Source organism: Chelonia mydas, chromosome 7 (assembly GCF_015237465.2).
Source record: "Chelonia mydas isolate rCheMyd1 chromosome 7, rCheMyd1.pri.v2, whole genome shotgun sequence".
In the NCBI taxonomy this organism is placed as follows: Eukaryota; Metazoa; Chordata; order Testudines; family Cheloniidae; genus Chelonia; species Chelonia mydas.
Window position 1 is genome coordinate 31,045,260 of NC_057853.1, and position 19,197 is coordinate 31,064,456.

Consider the following 19,197-nt stretch of genomic DNA (forward strand, 5'->3'; position numbering starts at 1 on the left):
GGCTGCAGGAAGCGTACGCTGACAGTCCGATACTCATTGGGCTGAGCTGAAATAAGCTCCACTTCAGTCTGTATTCCCACCTGATTTAACTGTGATCTGTTACACAGCCTAGTGCCCCCATTACCAAGGTCTGTGACTGTCTTTGGATCCAAGGCAGTCATTTGAACCTGTCAGTGCAGAAAATGCATATGTTCAAGGGCTAGTACTGTAGAGGCTCAAACTCATCTGGGAGCTTTAGGTCCAACTATAATGGAAACAACAACAACTTGGTGGAGTTCCTCTGTGTTTGCAATGTATAACTTCTCCTCAGAATCTGCCCTACAAGCTCTTAGCTCTACCCAGGTTTGAGTGTCCCTAATTCCCATGAGCCACAAATTCCTACAAAGAGAACCCAACTGGAAAGAAGAAAGCACTCCATTGTTTCTTGGCATTGCTGCTCATTTTGCAGGTGGTTTGCAGAGTCCGCTCGCTGGCTGGTTCTATCAGGAAAACCGGACCGAGCCGTGCAGGTGCTTAAGAAAGTTGCTCAGATAAATAGAAAAAAAGAAGAAGGAGACAAGCTCAATACTGAGGTAAAGAGATTAATGGAATTCTTGACCATTAAAGGAAACCACAGATAATCATATCTTATGTGCAATAAGGATGGAACCCCTGAGGATGTGTAGAAGGAACACTTAAGTGATGTGTAGGCTTTCAGCTGGCCCTCTGAACTGCATGATGCACTAGGGTCAGAAGTGCCCAGGATACACCACCTCATCTCTCCAAGATGGTGCATCACGGGATATATAGTCTAACCAGGGATCCTGGCCTGTAGAGGAGAATGGGAGATGAGACACCTGAATTACAACTCCCATGAGGCACCATGGCAGCATTCCCAAACAGAAATATTTCCATTTCTAGTTGGTTTCAGTATTTGAATTTTCACGAAAATTTGAAATTTTCCATGGGAAAAAACTCCCACATTTTCTGTCCAGATCTATTCATGCATTATTGCATGATACTCATGCATTTAGCAATAGAACTGGTCAGCAATTTTCCAACTAAACTTATTTTTGTTGGAAAATCAACAAATTTCTCATTTTGAAAAGTTTTTGGAAAAAAGTTTCAAAATTCCCATTTCAAACATTTTTTTAAAAGAAAAATTCAATATTTTCAGTTTCAAAATTTTTTGCTAATTATAGTTTAAAAATTTAAATAGAAAAAAATGTCAAAATTGAAATAAAACATTTTGAAAATGTCAAAACAATGTTTCAATTGACTGAAACTGAAATTTTTTTCATACTGTTAATTTGTGCAAATTTTCGAGGCTGTCTTCTCATATTGATTTGGGATCAGAAAAATTTGAGATCTCCAAAATTTTCCTGGGATGGGAAAACTGTTTCCCACCCAGCTCTTTGGCAGCTTTCTCATGCACGCCATTGGCTCAGGTGAAATCTTACCTAGTAGAGAGAGAATGAACAAGACAATCCGCCTTGAAATTTGTCCCAAGAGGAGGTGCATGGGGCTGGGATCCAGAAGTCCATGGGGATAAACGTCACCCTGGCATTTAAATAACGTGTATAAAATTTAAATGTGGAGTTGCACAACATTTGACGGCTATGCACAGATTATATTAAAGTGAAATTCACCACTGAGTTAGCACAAGATCTGTGCAGCACTTAAATCCCATCTAAACTATGTTTTTAAGGACTTAAATGTAACTACTGGTACATAAGTTTTGTGCTGCCCAGGAACGAATTTCACCTTGGGAGGAGTGTTGGAGATTCTGCAATACACTGTGGCCCAGATGATGTTTTTGTTTACCTGCTGTAAATCCAGAGTTAAAGGAGTTATTCCAAATTTACACTGGTGCAACTGAGAGCAGAATACACCCCTCAAACTTTGTCATCCAATCCATTTAGGCTTTGGCAGCCAGGTCCTCAGCTAGTGTAAATCAGTATAGTTAATGGATCTATGTCAATTTATATCAGCTGAGGAGCTGGTCCATGGACTCATAGATTTTAAGGTCATTAGACCATTAGTTTGACCTCCTGCATAACACAGGCCATAGAATTTCACACAGTTATTACTGTATTGAGACCAGTAACTTATGTTTGACTAAAGCATCTTCAAGGAAGGCAGCCAATCTGGATTTAATGACATCAAGAAATAGAGAATGCACCACTTCTCTTGAGAGTTTGTTTCAATGATTAGTCACCTTCCCTGTTAAAAATTTGTGCTTTATTTCTAATTTGAATTTGTCTGGCTTCAGCTTCCAGCCATTGGTTCTTGGTCTGCCTTTCACTTTCTTGAGAGTCCTTTAATACTTGATATTTTCTTCCCAGGAAGGTACTTATACACTGTAATCAAGTCACCTCTTGATCTTCCTTCTGATAAAATAAACAGATTGAGCTCCTTCAGTCGTTCACTCTAAGGCATTCTTTCCAGCCCTCAAATCATCATTCATAGATTTTAAGGCCAAAACAAGAGACCACCAGATCATCTAGCTAGACATTGAGCCCCTCTAGCCACATTCAAATACAAGCTCTCAATGTCATCTGAATAACCACACTTACTGATCTGGTATGTTTGCTGACATTAATTTAATATATGGATGATATAAATCTAGCATGCTTCCAATGATGCTTAAATTCTGGCCCTAGTCCAGGGATCAAAATCAGATTACAAATTTGTTCACCTTTTGTGCCTGAATTCTGATTTCTAATTCATTCCAAAGTACAAGTGTCTGTTGTTTTTCCCTCCTGATGGGGGGGCCCAGCAGGAGGCGCTGTCCCCTCACAGTCAGTGCTGACCCCAATGACCCACCATGATTCACTGGAGGTGGAAATATGTGGTCAGTTAAGGTCCCAGGGCCCTTTTCCCAATGGGGTTAGTTACCCCAGGGATAAAGCTGCCCTCACTATTGTGTAAGGGTAAAAAGAGGGACTTCGGTGGTGTCTAGGCTAGAGCACAAGGGAGAATTTCACCTTTAACATTTCGGTCCAAATTATCAGAGGACTAATACCCCAGGAAAACCTACCGAAGTCAAATTATCTTCATCTTCTGTCCTAAGGTTGACTCGCATTATTATGAGCTGTTAAACAGCTTCTGCTTTCCAACCCAGAGCATTTCAGTGGTGGATGAAGTGATCCGATCTATCTGCATACATACCCCTCTGTCTGTATCTATCTATGTTCATATGTAACTGGATGAACATATTTAAAAAAATCTGGAAAGTCTCTGTGTTCTGCATTTCTCTTGAGTCCATGTTCGGATCACTTCAGCGTTGTGCCAGCTCCTCTAGCCAAGCGATAGCTCTCGGATGGTCACTAGAGGGGGATGCAGGATTGGTTGTATGTTTTCTTCTGTGCTGAGCTTACCCACATTCCTGGTCTGCTTTTGTTTCCTCTAAATGGAATGGTGCAAACATTTTAAAACAGCTCCTGGGCCTTGGGGCGTGATGGTCACAGGAATTGCCTGACTGGATTAGACCAGTGATCTGTGTAACCCAGTATCCTGTCTCTGATAGTAGCTAGCATGGAGTCCCATTCCAGGCTCTGGGAGAAGAGCAGGGTCTAGTGGTTAGAGCTGGAAGAGGCTGGGAAGCAGAATTCCTGGGTTCCATTCCCAACTTTCTGGGGGAGTGATGCCTACTGGTTAGAGCTAGGAACTGGGATTCGGGACTTTTGGGTTCTCATCCTATCTCAAACCTGGCAGACTATTCTTTATCCTATCCATTATTTTGTGGCCCTTTATCAGGTCCCCTCTTGCTGTGGTAAACATTCCCAATCCTTTCAGTCTCATGGGAGTCTCTCCAGAGCTCTAATCATTTGCATTGCGCATCTTAGCCTCCCCTCACCACATATTTCTGCTACATGCTATGGGCCAGATCCTCAGCTTCATTGTCAATTGACTTCAATAGCACAACAGCTGGTTTATACCAACTGGGGATCTGGCCTCATTTTCTCCAATGGAGCGTATCAGATGTGCTGAGCACAATGAGGAGCATGCAGCAGGATAATACACCAGAATTATTTTTCCTACTCTCTCTTCTCCCTAGGTCTTGAAATCCAACATGAAGAAGGAAATGGCCTTGGCACAATCTTCCTACACGTTATATAGTTTGGTCCGCACACCCAATGTACGCAGGATATCCTGCTGCATATCTAGTGTCTGGTAGGTGTGCTCTATTCTTTCTTTCTAACTGTGAGGCCCCAGTGCAGCACTAGGGGGTGCTGTGCTATAGGGAGAGGGGTGGGGGGGCTCAGTAGAGGGCACCCTCTCCTCAGAGTCAGTGCAGACCCCAATACCGCACCATGATTCATTGAAGGTAAAAACATGTGGCCAGTCAAGATCCCCCTGTCCCTTTTCCCATCAGAGTTAGTTACACCAGGGATAAATCTGGCCCCACTTTATACTGACATCCCCCCTCCAATGACCATTCACAGGTTTGCCACCAGCTTTGCCTTCTATGGCTTGGCCATGGACCTGCAGCACTTCGGCTTCAACATTTATCTCATCCAGGTGGCTTTTGGCTCCATTGACATCCCGGCCAAGCTGAGCGCTGCCATCGGGATGAGTTTCATCGGCCGGCGCTTCACCCAGGCAGCTTCCGTCATCCTGGCAGGGCTGGCGATCCTGGCGAACATATTTGTGCCACGAGGTGGGTATTCAGGGTGCAACAGCCAGGGGAGGTACGGGGATGAATTAAGATGACCTGGGACTCTAGTCATACCATGACATGGGACAGCCTACTCCCAAGATGATCTCCCCTGGGCCACAGCCCTCATAACCCAAGTCTACCCCTATGGCCATACCCCCAGGGACCTCCCCTGACCCAATACCCCACCCCAGGGGCCTCTCCTGACTCATGGCCCCACCCCCACAATCCACCCCATGGCCCTGCATCTTTGGCTGAACCCCACCCCCACAGCCAAAGCCCTCTCCTTGGCCTTGTCCATTGCCCCCATAGACAAAACTTACCCCATGGCCTTGCCTCCTCCCAGCTATGCCTCCCCTCCACAACCCACCACTGCATGACCCAGCCTGGACCCCCACAGCCCAACCCTGACCTATGGCCCCACATCCACTGGAAATGGCAGAGGGAACAATCTCCTCGGGAGCAGAACAGGAGTATCATGGGAGGTGTTTTCCAGGGAGGGAGCCAGGCCCACAAAGGAGAATGGGGACAAGAGGCAACTGAACTGCAACTCCCACGTGGCACCACCATAGCATCAAAACTATTTCAACTTTCTGGTGTTCATTTTTTGACACACAAAAAATCGACATAGTCTGCGGGAGGCTGACACACTCTGTGAAAACTTCGCTTAGTTGAAAACCCCAATGTTCCATCAAAAAAACAGTTTTGATGGAAAATTTCTGACCATCCCTAATGTAGACATCTCTTTTATAGATCATAGTGTTACTCTGGCTGTATCTCGGATACATATTGTATATAGGCACTGAGTGACCAGCCTTAGCCAGGACTGTTCCAGCAACTGACCCCACTCGGGACTGCTACCAGTACTGACCACTAACTCTCATCCTTTTATGTCCCCCCACAAGAGCTGAAGGCCTTACGTACATCCCTGGCAGTGCTTGGGAAAGGATGCTTAGCCTCTTCCTTTAACTGTTTGTACCTCTACACTGGGGAGCTGTACCCAACAGTCATCAGGTACCTACTGCAGCACTCATCTATTTCTGCATTAGATGAAAATCTACCCAATGCTTTACTCAAGTCAGGGGGTCGGCGCTCGGAACGACAGGGCTCCTCAGGCGCAGCTGGAACCAGAGCTCCAAAATTCCATTCCAAAGGAAGTTTCAACTTTTCAAAATTTCTTGCAAGATGAAAATTCCAAAAAATTTCATTTCAGAAATAGCTGAACAACCTTATGGAAACCCAGGCTATTGGGTTAAACACAGGGGTAACTGGGTGAAATTTAACAGCTCATGTTAAACCAGAGGTCAGACTAGAAGATCTACTGGTCCCTTCAGGCCTTAAACTCTATGAAACATTTCAATAAGGACTTACGAAAACAGTAACTGATGTATCATTTCAATTATTATATAACATTATATTATATAAACCATCGAATCACAGAAATGTAGAGCTGAAAGGGACCTCAAGAGGTCATCTAATCTATCCCCCCATGCTGAGGCAGGATTAAGTATAACTACACCACCCCTGACAGGTATTTGTCTAACTGTTCTTAAAAAAGCATTAAGAATGGGGATTCCACAACCTCCCTTGGTAACCTGTTCCTATCCTTAGAGTTTGAAAGTTTTCTCCTAAAACCCAACCTGAATCTCTCATGCTGCAAACTAAACTGATTCCTTCTCGTCCTAACCTTGGTGGACATGGAGAACAATTGATCATCCTCTTTATAACAACTATTTACATATTTGAAGACTTATGTGTTTTCCCCCGTCCCCTGCCTCCAGTCTTCTCTAGGCTAAACACGCCAAGTTCTATCCACCTTTCCTCATAGGTCAGGTTTTTTAAACTGCTGATTGTTTTTGTTGCTCTCCTCTGGATTCCCTCCAAGACACAGGATTCCAGCTGAGGCATCACCAGTGCAGAGTAGAGTGGAACGATTGCCTCCTGTTTCTTACATACAACAGTCCTGTTAATACATCCCAGAATTACATTGGCCTTTTTCACAACATCATGTCACTGTTGATGCACATTCAGCGTGTGATCCACTATAACCCTCAGATCCTTTTCAGCAGTACGACCACCTAGCCAGCTATTCATCATTTTGTATTTGTGCTTTTGATTTTTTTCCCTTCTTACATGCAGTTGTCAGAGATTGCCTGGCCCTTTAAGGGTAATTGAGCTCAGCCACACCTGCGCCAGATTAGCTAACCCCCTGCCTTAGCTGGTCCTGGTCAGATGTTGGAAGGACTCCGTGGAAGGCCCTGAGCAAGAGTCTGAAGGAGATTGTGAAAGGCTCCAGGGAAGCAGTCAGAGCTGTGTCCCACAGCCAAAGACAGAGACTGAAGGGTAACCCAGAAAGGATTGGGAACTAAGCCTGATGGGTGGGCTGAAGGGGGGCTGAAGTGGGGACAAAGAACTTTTGATTGTGTTTGAACTTTTGTTACCCCAAGGGACAATTGAACTCTGAGTGAGCCAGCCAGAGGGCTGAGCCATGTGAACCCCCAGGAGAGACAGGAAAGCCAGAGGAGGAGGAAACTGAGGCAGGGAGTGCTTGCAGCACCACACTCAAGCAGCATGGGGTGCTACAAGGCAGGCATGTCCCATGACACTAGTACTTTGTACTTGTCTTTATTGAATTTCATCTTATTGATTAATATAATAGTCCAAATGATAAATCAGTTATCATTTCAGTAAGTCCCTATTGAACCATTTTGATAAAGTCCGTTCAATATTTCCGAGCCCTGCACTTTCCGTATATCTGATTAAGTAAAGAACGCACCTGGGGGGTACGAGGTTTCTTTCCTTCCATTGGCCAGGGGATGGAAATAGGTGAACCGATCGACCTTCGCCATCCCCCACCCCCAATGTAAGTCTTCTCCTGTTCCCATCCTTGGGCTCCCAAGGCTCCACCAGGACAAAAAGAAAAACAACAAAGCCCTTTGACCTCACTGAAATGAAATGTTTAAATCATTTCTCATTGAAAATTTTGACAAAATCATTATGTTCCCATGAAATATTTCAATTTCGTTGAATCAGCATTTTCCTACAGAAAACTGTTCCACTGGAAAATTTCCCCTCAGTTCTATTCTTAGGCCTAAAGTAACATTTTCTGAATTACCTAAGTCCCATTTTCAAAACTTTCTCCCTGTTAAAAATGTGCACCTTGTTTCCAGTTTGAATTGGTCTAGCTCCAACTCCCAGCCCTTGCAACTCTCATTTGCCCTTTTTCTGATGCCTCAAAGCAGGGGTAGGCAAACTTTTTGGCCCGAGGGCCACATCGGGGTTGCGGAACGGTATGGAGGGCCGGGTAGGGAAGGCTGTGCCTCCGCAAACAGCCTGGCCGCCTCCCACTTCCCGACCCCCTCAGAACCCCCGACCCATCTAACCCCCCCTGCTCCTTGTCTCCTGACCGACCCCTCTCGGGACCCCTGGCCCCTAATCACCCCCCGAGACCCCACCCCCTATCAAACCCCCCTGCTCCCTGTCCCCTGACTGCCCCAACCCCTATCCACACCCCCGCCCTCTAACAGGCGCCCCGGGACCCCCGACCCATCCAACCCCCCCATCCTTGTCCCCTGACCGCCCCCTCCCCAGGATCCCCGTCCCTAACTGCCCCCCCAGGACCCCACCCCCTATCCAGTCTCCCCTGCTCCCTGTCTCCTGACCACCTCCACCCCATCCAACTGCCCCCTGTCCCCTGACTGCCCCCCGGAACTCCCTGCCCCTTATCCCACTCCCCCCCCACCCTCTGACCACGCTGCTCAGAGTGGCAAGACAAGCTTATTGGCAAGGTGGGAGGTGGGTGAGCGCAAGCCCGTGCAGCGGCGTACCTGCGGGTGAGGGGGAGCAGCAGGGGAGGGGCCGGGGGCTAGCCTCCCCGGCCGGGAGCTCAGGGGCCAGGCAGGATGGTCCCGTGGGCCGGATGTGGACCGCGGGCCGTAGTTTGCCCACCTCTGCCTCAAAGGATGCATCTCTACTAGGAGATAACTTCTCCCCACCTAGGTATTTACAGACTATAATCCTATAGTACAGCACCAGCCTTCCTGTCACAGTGAGTCCTGACCTCAGTTTGGGGACAGCCTCAAAGATTAGAGTCAGCCCAAAACATTTAGTTTTGATCCCTCCCGACCCTGACAGAAATTTAAAAAAAAATTGGCAAAAATGTGACCTTTTTTCCCACAGAAAAATTCGTTTTTGCAGAAACTGCATTTCCTGTTGAGGGGAAGTTCCTAACTGGCTGTAGAAATAAGGAAAGACGGTTCTGATCAAAGGCCATTTCTGAGCAGACCAAGGGGAGAAAAAAGTCCATGGGCAGATTGAATCTGGTCTTTTGCAGAATCAGTCCAATATTATCATGATTTTATGATTTTTTTTTAAAGGTTGTTTTCTACACTTGCAGACAGACCGGCATGGGGCTCGGAAGCACCATGGCTCGCGTGGGCGGCATAGTAGCTCCGGTGGTAAGGGTGACAGGGGAATATTTCCCATACCTCCCACCAATTATATATGGGACAGCTCCTATAATCTCAGGCATCGCTGCTATATTCCTGCCAGAGACCCTCAATGTGCCATTGCCCGACACCATAGAAGAAGTGGAGAGAGGGTTAGTCTGCTTTCACTTCATTTTGATTGAGTCCTCTCCTACAGTAGTTCGTCTGAGCCTTCTCTCTCGTATAAATGGGAAGAAACTGCCTTGGATTCAATATAACTACACTATAGCAAGAAAAGAACTGACACCTCCCACCGTAGCAGAGGAACGGGCTAGCGCTGGACTGGGAGTCAGGAGACTGGGTTTCACTCCCGTCACTCTGTGCTTCTGTTTCCCCTCCCACTCTTTGTCTATTCTGCCTTTTTAGATCATAAGATCTTTAGGGCAGGGACTGTCTCCTATTGCTTGTCTGTCCAGCACCTGGCCCAATGGAGTCTTGGTCTCAGTTAGGGTGGGTAAATAAGCCAGAGCTCAACTGGAGTCAACGCTTCCATATCCCCAGCCGGTGTAAATTGGCTGTAGTGCCACTGAAGTGAACGGGGCCAGATACCCAGGTGGTGTAAATAGGTGTCGCTCAGTTGGACTCAATGGGCCAGATCCCCAGCTGGTGAAAATCGGACATAGCTCCATTGAAGTCAATAGCCCTAGGCCAATCACAACAGCTGAGGATCTGGCTCAATATTTATTTGTCTCTCTCTCTCTTTTTTTTTTTTTTTTTTTTAAAAGGACAAGGGCTAGAGACCTAAAGAATGAAGATCAAAAGGAGAAGATTCTTCTGCAGACAATGGGGCCAGCAATGCTGCAGGAAGCCTGATGGTGTGATACAAGAGGGGGTCCCTTGAGTTAGGTAGTCCTCTGCTCAAAGTGTCACCCATGTTTCTGTACACAGCAGTACACTCACAGGGCCTGGGACCATGCAGTGCTACAGAGCAGAGAGAAGTTTCAGAGGAGTCACAACAAATAAATGGCAGATTCCTCAATCTTTGAAGTATCTCTGTCACACACAGCCGGCTGCGTACACAGTCGGATACTCGAATTCATATATACAGGCACACTGACTCGTGCATGTTCACACTCATGCATACACCCAGTCCCATTCACACCCTCACACACATGCTCACACATACACACTCATTCACTCAGACAGAAGTTCTCACACACTCCCGTTCACACATACTCGCAACAAACACACAGGTCAGCACTGTTAGAAGGCTCCCTCCCTTTCCACCACAGCTGGTTAACAGTCGACCTCCTGCCGTCGGACAATAAATTGGTTCCCAACCCAAATCTCATAAACAGCTGTATTTTATGGAAAACTCACCCTATAAAATCTAATGGCTGTGGATGGAATGTGTTTCATTCAGCTCCCATTGTAGAGAGGCCCATGGCCATTTTCCACATACCTGAATACCGGAGCCCTTGGGTCAGAGGAAATGTTTAAAACAACTTCAATTACCATCACGTCTGTTTCCATGGGGCGTAAACAGAACACTCATGCTGCCTAATAAATGCCGACTGCTGTTAAGGAGGTGGTCTGGGATGACCCATTCATCTCCTGCCCACTGTATCCCCACCTCTCCAATGGAGGACTCCCATTATGGCTCTGTATCTGCTGCAGGGTTCATTCTTTTAGCCCTAAAATGATCTTCAATACAGATCCCATCCCGGATGGGACAGAAAGTTTGGACCATATCCTTGGCTGGTGTAAATGGGCATAGCTCCACTGACTTCAGTGGAGTGATGCCCCTTTATACCAGCTAGGCAGCTGGCCCTTTACTCCAAAGAAGCTTTGCCCAATTTACACCAGCTGGGAATCTGGCCCTACTGTTGCCAATGGAGTGACATTGATTTACACCAACTGAGGATATGCTCCATTGATTCCAGTGGAGCTATGGCTGATTTACATCAGCTGGGGATGTGACCCCATTGACTCCAATGGAGCTACAGGTCTAGTCCTGACTCAGTGAGGTTGAATGATTAGCGGAGTGTGGGAGTCGAAGTCAGGACTTCTAGGACATATTCCCAGCTCTGAGAAGCAAACAGATTAGAGCACAGTTGAGAATGGGAATCAAGACTCCTGGGTACTATTTCTGGTTATGGGAAGGGAGTGGGATCTAATGGATTAGACAGGGGGGTTCTAGGAGTCAGGATTCCTGGATTCTATTGTCAGCTCTGGGATACAGGGGTCTAGTGGTTAGAGCAGATGGGGCTAGGAATCAGGACTTCTAGGTCTATTCCTGACTCTAGCTCTGGCCTCTGTGTAGTCTAAGGTTTCAGAGTAGCAGCCGTGTTAGTCTGTATCCGCAAAAAGAAAAGGAGTACTTGTGGCACCTTAGAGACTAACAAATTTATTTGAGCATAAGCTTTCGTGAGCTACAGCTCAAAGTGAGCTGTAGCTCACGAAAGCTTATGCTCAAATAAATTTGTTAGTCTCTAAGGTGCCACAAGTACTCCTTTTCTTTTGGTGTAGTCTAAGTGGATAGAACAAAGGCCATTTGCTCCACTTCTTGGGACAGTATCAGTGTATGATACTGAACCTGGCCTGGCAAAATAACTCTGTTGTTCTGCATTGTATCAAACCTGGATCCATAGCTCTTGGCTTAATGGGAAAAAAGAGAGGATGCATTTGGGGCCCAAGTTCAATAAATTATAAAGCACTCAGGGGACAGTTCATCCACTCTGCTCTCTGGGCTGGATGACCATGTCTTATCCTATATCATTCTGTATATAGACAGTTCCCTGTGCTGTGGAATGAAATGAGCTGAGATGAGATCATTCCATTTTAAGCACCAGGCAGTTCTATATTAAAACAACACTGAGAGGAAGGAGGATTCCTAACCTGGCCAAACTCACCTATCCCCTGTTATTTCATGAAGCATTTTCATTGGAATATTATTTCAAATTTCAGTGCTTCAAATAAACATTCCAAAGGCCTTTCTGTTTGGATTGCAGAGTTATTCAGGGAGGGACTGTCACCTAATGGTTAGAGTAGGCAGAGCTGGGAATCAGGATTTCTGGGGTCTTCTTCCAACTTTGGAAAGGGAGTAGGATCTAGTAGTTGGACTGGGGGGCTGAAAGTCTGGATTTTGGGGTTCTACCCCAAGCTCTAGGAGGGAGAGTGTGGTCTTAGTGTTTATGGCAGGAAAGCCTTGGCCGGGGAGTTAAGACGCCTGGGTTCTGTTCCCTGCTCTGGGAGGGAATGTGGTCTAAATAATCAAGCAGGGGACTGCAACTAGGAATCAGACTCCTGCGTTCTACTGCCAGAGGCCAATGTGGTCTAGTAACGGCCTGGGAGCTCTGGAGTTCTGTTCCCAGTTTGGTTAGCGTTTCACTTGCCTTCTCTGGGCCTAAAATCCTCCCCCTATAAAATAGAGCTTTGAAAGCCTTACAAAAAAGGGATTATTATAAAAGTGCTACAAATTATTACACTAATGCTATTTTTTTACCTCTAGAACAGACCCCTGGTAAATATATGAACCAGGTATTTGAAAAAAATAAACACATAATTTACCTGGGCCACAACTAAAGTGCTCTGAGATATGGTCTATAGATTATTTGTGTTACAGTAGCGCCTTGATCAGAGCCTCATGTGTGCATTATTAACCCTACAGTAGTGCCCAGAAGCCCTAACTGAGATCCGGGGGCTATTATGGTGAATGTGCATTATTATTAGCATTACAGTAGCGTCTATAGGCCTCAGTCAAGATTGGGGTCTGATTATGGTGTGTGCATTATTAGTAGTATTACTGTAGTGCTTAGAGAGCCCAGCCCAGATGAGGCCCTCATTATGGTGTGTGCATTATTATTAGCATTAGGGTAGTAACCAAAAGCCCTAACTGAGATCATGGCCCATTATAGTGTGTGCATTATTAGTAGTACTACGGTAGTATCTAGAGGGCCGTGTACTAGAGCAGGGCCGCATGATGGTGTGTGAATTAGTAGTGGTTCTACAGCAGTATCGAGAGGCCCCACACTAGACCATTGTACTGGGTGCTGTGCAGCCATTTCCTGCCCCAATCAGTTTACAGTCTGAATAGAGAAGACAAAAGGGGAACTAGAGGCAAATGACTTACACAAGGCCACACAGCAGATCAGTGTCAGTCAGCAGATGCAGGAACAGAACCCAGGTCCTCCTGACGTGTGCTCTACGCTCCAGCCTACACTGCTGCACAAAGAGATAACTGGTTATCACATGGTCCCTTCAACCACAATCACTTGCAAAGATACTAGTGAGGCTAATGCAGTCTATGCTGTATGAATAATCACGCTCATACTGGCATCTACATACATAAACCAACTGTCAACTCTAAACAGCCAGGCACATTCTAAGACAGCCGGCAACTCTGAGCATCATATCCAGCAGAGGGAGTGGTGGAGATGCCTTTATTAAGAGTTCGTGAATTTAACCCTCGCAAACTACGCCATAATCACCAAGCACTGGGAGAGATTTGCCAGTTCAAAGCAAGTGCTCAGGACAAGAGCCCAGAAACACAGAGGTAGATCTAAGTTCCCAGTTCTGGTGCTGCTCAGAAGAGTTGAATCGAGTTAGGACGCAACCCACGTAAGTGAGCCTCTATTGCATTTAAATCATTGGGAAGATGCTACATTTTCATTCCTCTTTTGACTTACTGAGTGCAGGAGGAAAGGGCTGTAAAAGGCAATCTTGCAAATGAAGCCACTCAGAGAGATGGAGGACCAGGGTGTTCTGATGCTTGAGTGCGGGAGAAAATTTAGCTCATGTGGGAGGTCTTGGAGACAGAAAAGATGGGGCAATTTTATTTTTGTGGATAACTTTCCAGGACAAGCAATATCTGGAGAAAAGCAGCCTGCCATGGGATGGTTCAGCAGCTGATTCTTGCCCTGTCAGTGCTGTGGTTACATTCTGACTTTAGGGTCAGATCCTCTGATGGTGGAAATCAGCGTCACTCCATTAATTTTGATGGAGTTAAGCCTATTTGTACCAGAGCTGAGGACCTAGCCCTTGCTTTCTTCAGTGAAAGATGCAGGGAATAGGACTGCAATTCGTCAGGCAGCGGTTTGATCTCAAGGCAAAAATGTGCTTAAGACTGGATGAGGAATTTATGCGACATCTCGCATTTAAAGTCTAAGCCTCTTTCTAACACATAGCAGTAAATGAGCAGGGAACGGCATGTGTGAGACAAAATGCATGTTACTAGCACCTGGATCTGTACATGATAACATCATTAATTATTATTGCTGTGCAGAGAAGTGTCATCTGAATAGACAGATAGGTGTTGGAGCTCCTGGTTCTGGGAGTTGAGTCAGATCTAATGGTTAGAGGAGGGGGCTGGGAGTCAGGACTCCTGGATTCGATTCCCAACTCTGGGTGGGTAGTGGTCAGAGCTGGGGGAGGGGCGAGCTAGGAGTCAGGCCTCCTTAATTCTGTCCTAGGTTTGGAAGGGAACATGGTCCAGGTGATCAGAGTGAGGTATCAGGACTTCTGGTTTCAACTCTGGATGGTGTGAGGAAATGTATTCTAGTGGTCACAACAACGCACTGGGAATCAGGACTTCTGGGTTCTTTTCCCAGTTCTGAGAGGGGAGGGGAGTCTAGATTAGAGCGGGGGCTCGGGACTTCTGGGTTCTCCTCCCAGTTACATAGGCATTACATTCATGTACTGTAACAAGGCATTATAAAGCTTGTTAAAAGTTTTACAGTTGAAGAAATAAACCAAAATCTTTAGTCTATTTTAAAGCTCTTCACCTAGGAGTAGATCTAGGTGAATTCATTGCACATGGCTTACATCTTTCTTCCAATGTTTGCAGATGACAAATACATAGAACCCAGTGCCCAAGTAGAGTTTAAAGAGCAAACTTTACAGCTAATTGCAAGAGTCTGTTTTCCCCATTTCTCTCAGGCAATAACATTAACCACCTGTCATCAGTTACACCCACACTCATTTTTCTCTTTCCCTCTGCTTGTTTTTTAAATATATAAGTGAGTGTAACTTGTGTTTCATAAAATGTTGTTATTTATAATTACTGTAATTTATAGAGTCCTCAGCTGAGATTCCCCACTGTGCCAAATCCTGCATGGACTCCAACCAAGATCGGACTCCAGTTGTGCCAGGCGCTGCACAGACCCTGACTGAAATCAGGGTCCCCAATTGCGCTAGGCACTACACAGACCCCAACCGATATCAGGGGCCCCCTGTGCCAGACACAGGGGATAACATACAGTAAGAGTCCATCTCTGCCCTAAAGATCTTATCATCTCATAAAGAAAGATAGTCAAAGGATGGAAGGGGAAACGGAGGCAGAGAGAGCAGAAGGGGCTTGCCCAAAGTCACGCAGCAGCTTAGCAACAGAGCTAGGATTAAAACCCAGCTCCTCTGATACCCAGTCCAGTGCCCTATCCACTAGACTACACTGCCTCCATTTCTTGACTGGTCTGGCAAAATTTTGCTCAACACCAAGAATAACGTTACTGAAGCCCTGGGAGTCAGTTGGGGTAAGGAAGAGCAAAATTTGGCTCTGGCTCTTTCACATTCTATCAGAAACAATTTCTGAAAAATAGAGCCTATGACTAGTTACTTAGCACAAGAAAAAAGCAATAGCAAACCAGCCACAAAGGCAGAGAGAGGTAAAATAATTGTAGCATATAATGAACGTAAATCATATGGAAGAAAAAACAGAAGATGATTCTAATAGATCTTACAAGAGCTAATAAATTAACCCCAATGAGACACGGTGGGGGAGAATGAAGTATGTTAATGCTTTTTAAATGCTAAACATATTTAAAGGCTTTATTCTGAAGTTCAGTCAGGTCAAATCTACAATGCTCGACACTGAACGTCCGTTATTATTGACATCCTTCCTTTGTCTGTCTTATCTCTTCAGAGTTCACTCTTCAAGTATGACACCATCTTTTATTGTGCTTGTGCACTGCTCAACACAATGGGCCTCCCCCCCCCACCTGCTCTCAGTTGGGTGGGGTGGGTCTTTAATATACAGATTAATACACTATATTTAAAAAAACAATACTGTCTACTCAAAAACCTACTCCTAATACTTCCAGGTCAAGAAAGACTATAGAAAATAATTTGCCTGCAAAGGACAAGCAGATAAATCCCAAGAGACTGGGATATATTAAGGTGCTATAAAGTAGTCCCTTTTGATGTATTAACCTGTTGCTTGCTAATCTTTTTCACTTATGGAAATGTTTGCTTTGAAAGCCCTAAAATTGCAAGCTCTTGACGAATAATCTTTTAAGGCACTTAGCCAGACAAATCCAGTGTTACAAATATTACTAATGGAAAACGGTCTGAAAACAGCTGTATATAATCCACTGCTGTGTAACAGCAGGATACGACGGCTGGGGCAGGGGGGTGGAGGGATAGGAGAGAAAGCTGCCACTTTTCATAACAGTTTATGAAAGGATCAAATTCGCAGCATTGGGAGGTGGGAAAAGAAAAAAACAAAGGAAGGATTTGGGGCTTGAGGGCACCTATCTAAGAGCATGATAGATAGACAAAGGAGAAATAGGGGGATGGATAGACAGATAAGGGAGTCTATGGGAACAGAAAGACAGACAGAGGGATGTGTATGGAGACAAAGATAAATGAGTGTGTATGTGGATGGAGAGACAGATGGGCAGGTATGGGGATGGACAGCCAGCCAGATGTAGTGTTGAGACTCTCTTTCCTATTACTGACCCTAGAATCCTCCATTCATTTTTATTGGCTTTTATTGTCCCCAGCACGTACTAATATAGGGCTAAATCATCCCCTGTTCAGGGTTTAGGACAATTTGCAGTCTTTCCAGACAGCTGCCCATTGGGCAAAGGGGATAAAATGGGGTTTTCGCCCCACCCTGCAAAACTGGATGCCCAGAGAAGCCAAAGGCCACATGCACAGCAACCCCCGGGTTAGGTTTCCTGTGCGAGTGTTGGGCCAGCAAAATTTAAACTGGGCCCTGATTAGGCACAACACTTGTTTAACCTTCTCTCTCTTGAGCAAAGCAGTAAAGTCCCAGAGAGTTCAATGGGATATAAGTACTTTTCTGAACAAGGCTGGGATTACTATGTCAGGGTTCCCTCCCCACTCTGAACTCTGGGGTACAGATGTGGGGACCCGCATGAAAGATCCCCCTAAGCTTATTTCTACCAGCTTAGGTTAAAAACTTCCCCAAAGCACAAATTCTTCCTTGTCCTTGGACGGTATTGCTGCCACCAAGTGAGTTAGACAAAGATTCAGGAAAAGGACCACTTGGAGTTCCTGTTTCCCCAAAAATATCCCCCCAAGTCCCTTCACCCCCTTTCCTGGGGAGGCTTGAGAATAATATACCAACCAAATAGGTAAACAAGGTGAGCACAGACCAGACCCTTGGGTTTTTAGGACACTAAAAACCAATTAGGTTCTTAAAAGCAGAATTCTATTATAAAGAAAAAAGTGAAAGAAGCACCTCTGTAAAGTCAGGATGGAAGGTAATTTTACAGGGTAATAAGATTTAACATACAGAGGATTCCCGTCTAGGCAAAACTTCAAAGTTACAAAAAACAGGAATAAGCCTCCCTCTTAGCATAGGGAAAATTCACAAGCTAAAACAAAAGATAATCTAACGCATTTCCTTGCTTTACTTACAAGTTTTATAATCTTAGATGCTTATTTCAGGTAGGGTTTTAGGAGAGGTTTTTTTCCTGCCTGGTCCCTCTCTCTGTCCCAAGCAAGCACAACAAAGAGAGCACAAACAAAATCTTTCCCCACAGATTTGAAAGTATCTTCTTCACTTATTGGTCCTTTTGGTCAGGTGCCAACCAGGTTATTTGAGCTTCTTAACCCCTTACAGGTAAAGGAGGGATTTTATGCTACCCTTAGCTGTGTGGTTATGACATGCGCCCCAAATCACAGATGGTGCTGGACAGCCTGCTCCACACTGGCTGTGATTTCTTCCTGGAGCTCTAGGAGAAAACAGAGTTAATAAGACACATGCACCGTTAGAGATACTGCTGATTATATAAAAACTAACAATATTTCCCACATTTCAAGGACAATTTTAAACCAGTTGATTCTGGGAAATTTTTATGGGAGAGTGCATCAGCCACTTTGTTAGAAGCTCCTGAAATGTGTTGTATTTCAAAATCAAAATCTTGTAGAGCTAAACTCCACCGAAGAAGTTTTTTGTTATTGTTCTTGACGGTATGAAGCCACTTCAGCGCAGCATGGTCGGTTTGCAGGTGGAAACTCCATCCCCAAACGAATGGGCGTAGCTTTTCCAGAGCATACACAATGGCGTAACATTCCTTTTCGGTGATTGACCAGTGGCTTTCCCTCTCAGACAGTTTTTTGCTGAGAAACATGACAGGATGGAATTCTTGATCCAGTCCTTCCTGCAGTAAAACTGCTCCCACACCATGCTCGGACGCATCTGTGGTTACTAGGAAAGGTTTGTCAAAGTCTGGGGCCCTTAGCACAGGGTCAGACATGAGTGTTGCTTTAAGCTAGTTAAAGGCCTTCTGACACTCTTCAGTCCACTGAACTGCATTTGGCTGTTTCTTTTTGGTTAGGTCTGTCAGTGGGGCGGCGATTTGGCTGTAGTGCAGTACAAATCTCCTGTAATATCCGGCCAAGGCTAAGGATTGGACCTGTTTCTTTGACTTTGGGACAGGCCACTTTTGGATAGCATTCACTTTGGCCTGTAGGGTGTTGATAGTTCCTTGACCCACCTGGTGTCCAAGGTAAGTCACTCTATTTAGGCCTATTTGACACTTTTTAGCCTTAACAGTTAGTCCTGCCTCCCTTATGCTCCCGAAGACTTTTTGTAGGTGCTCCAGGTGTTCTGCCCAAGAATCAGAAAATATGGCCACATCATCAAAGTAGGCGACTGCAGATTCTCCCAATCCCACAAGGAGACTAGCTACAAGTTTCTGGAAGGTGGCAGATGCATTTTGCAGCCTGAAAGAGAGCACATTACATTCATACAGCCCTACATGGGTGATGAAGGCTGACCTTTCCTTGGTGGATTCATCTAGCAGTACTTGCCAGTACCTCTTGGTTAAGTCTAAGGTAGAGATGAACTGGGCACATCCCAGTTTCTCCAATAGTTCATCTGTG

At 45.4% G+C, this 19,197-nt stretch overlaps 2 protein-coding genes and 1 long non-coding RNA gene across 3 annotated transcripts in view; 2 read left to right on the forward strand and 1 right to left on the reverse strand.

Moving 5' to 3' along the window:
* LOC102938721 (solute carrier family 22 member 6-A-like) overlaps nt 1-11,457 on the forward strand; it is a 20,313-nt gene extending 8,856 nt beyond the window's left edge. The window contains exons 5-10 of the mRNA XM_007070330.3: nt 449-572; nt 4,040-4,155; nt 4,428-4,642; nt 5,545-5,653; nt 9,036-9,239; nt 9,852-11,457. Coding sequence (XP_007070392.2) covers nt 449-572; nt 4,040-4,155; nt 4,428-4,642; nt 5,545-5,653; nt 9,036-9,239; nt 9,852-9,939 — 856 coding nt within the window. The 3' untranslated portion in view covers nt 9,940-11,457. The remainder of the gene's footprint in view (nt 1-448; nt 573-4,039; nt 4,156-4,427; nt 4,643-5,544; nt 5,654-9,035; nt 9,240-9,851) is intronic.
* LOC122466681 overlaps nt 1-19,197 on the reverse strand; it is a 63,037-nt gene that overhangs the window by 21,277 nt on the left and 22,563 nt on the right. Inside the window, exon 2 of the long non-coding RNA XR_006292383.1 lies at nt 13,199-13,290. This is a non-coding gene — a long non-coding RNA (uncharacterized LOC122466681). The remainder of the gene's footprint in view (nt 1-13,198; nt 13,291-19,197) is intronic.
* Nucleotides 12,928-19,197, forward strand: part of CHRM1 (cholinergic receptor muscarinic 1) — a 51,849-nt gene continuing 45,579 nt past the window's right edge. Inside the window, exon 1 of the mRNA XM_007070333.4 lies at nt 12,928-13,686. The gene's annotated coding sequence lies outside the window, so the exon portion shown is untranslated. The remainder of the gene's footprint in view (nt 13,687-19,197) is intronic.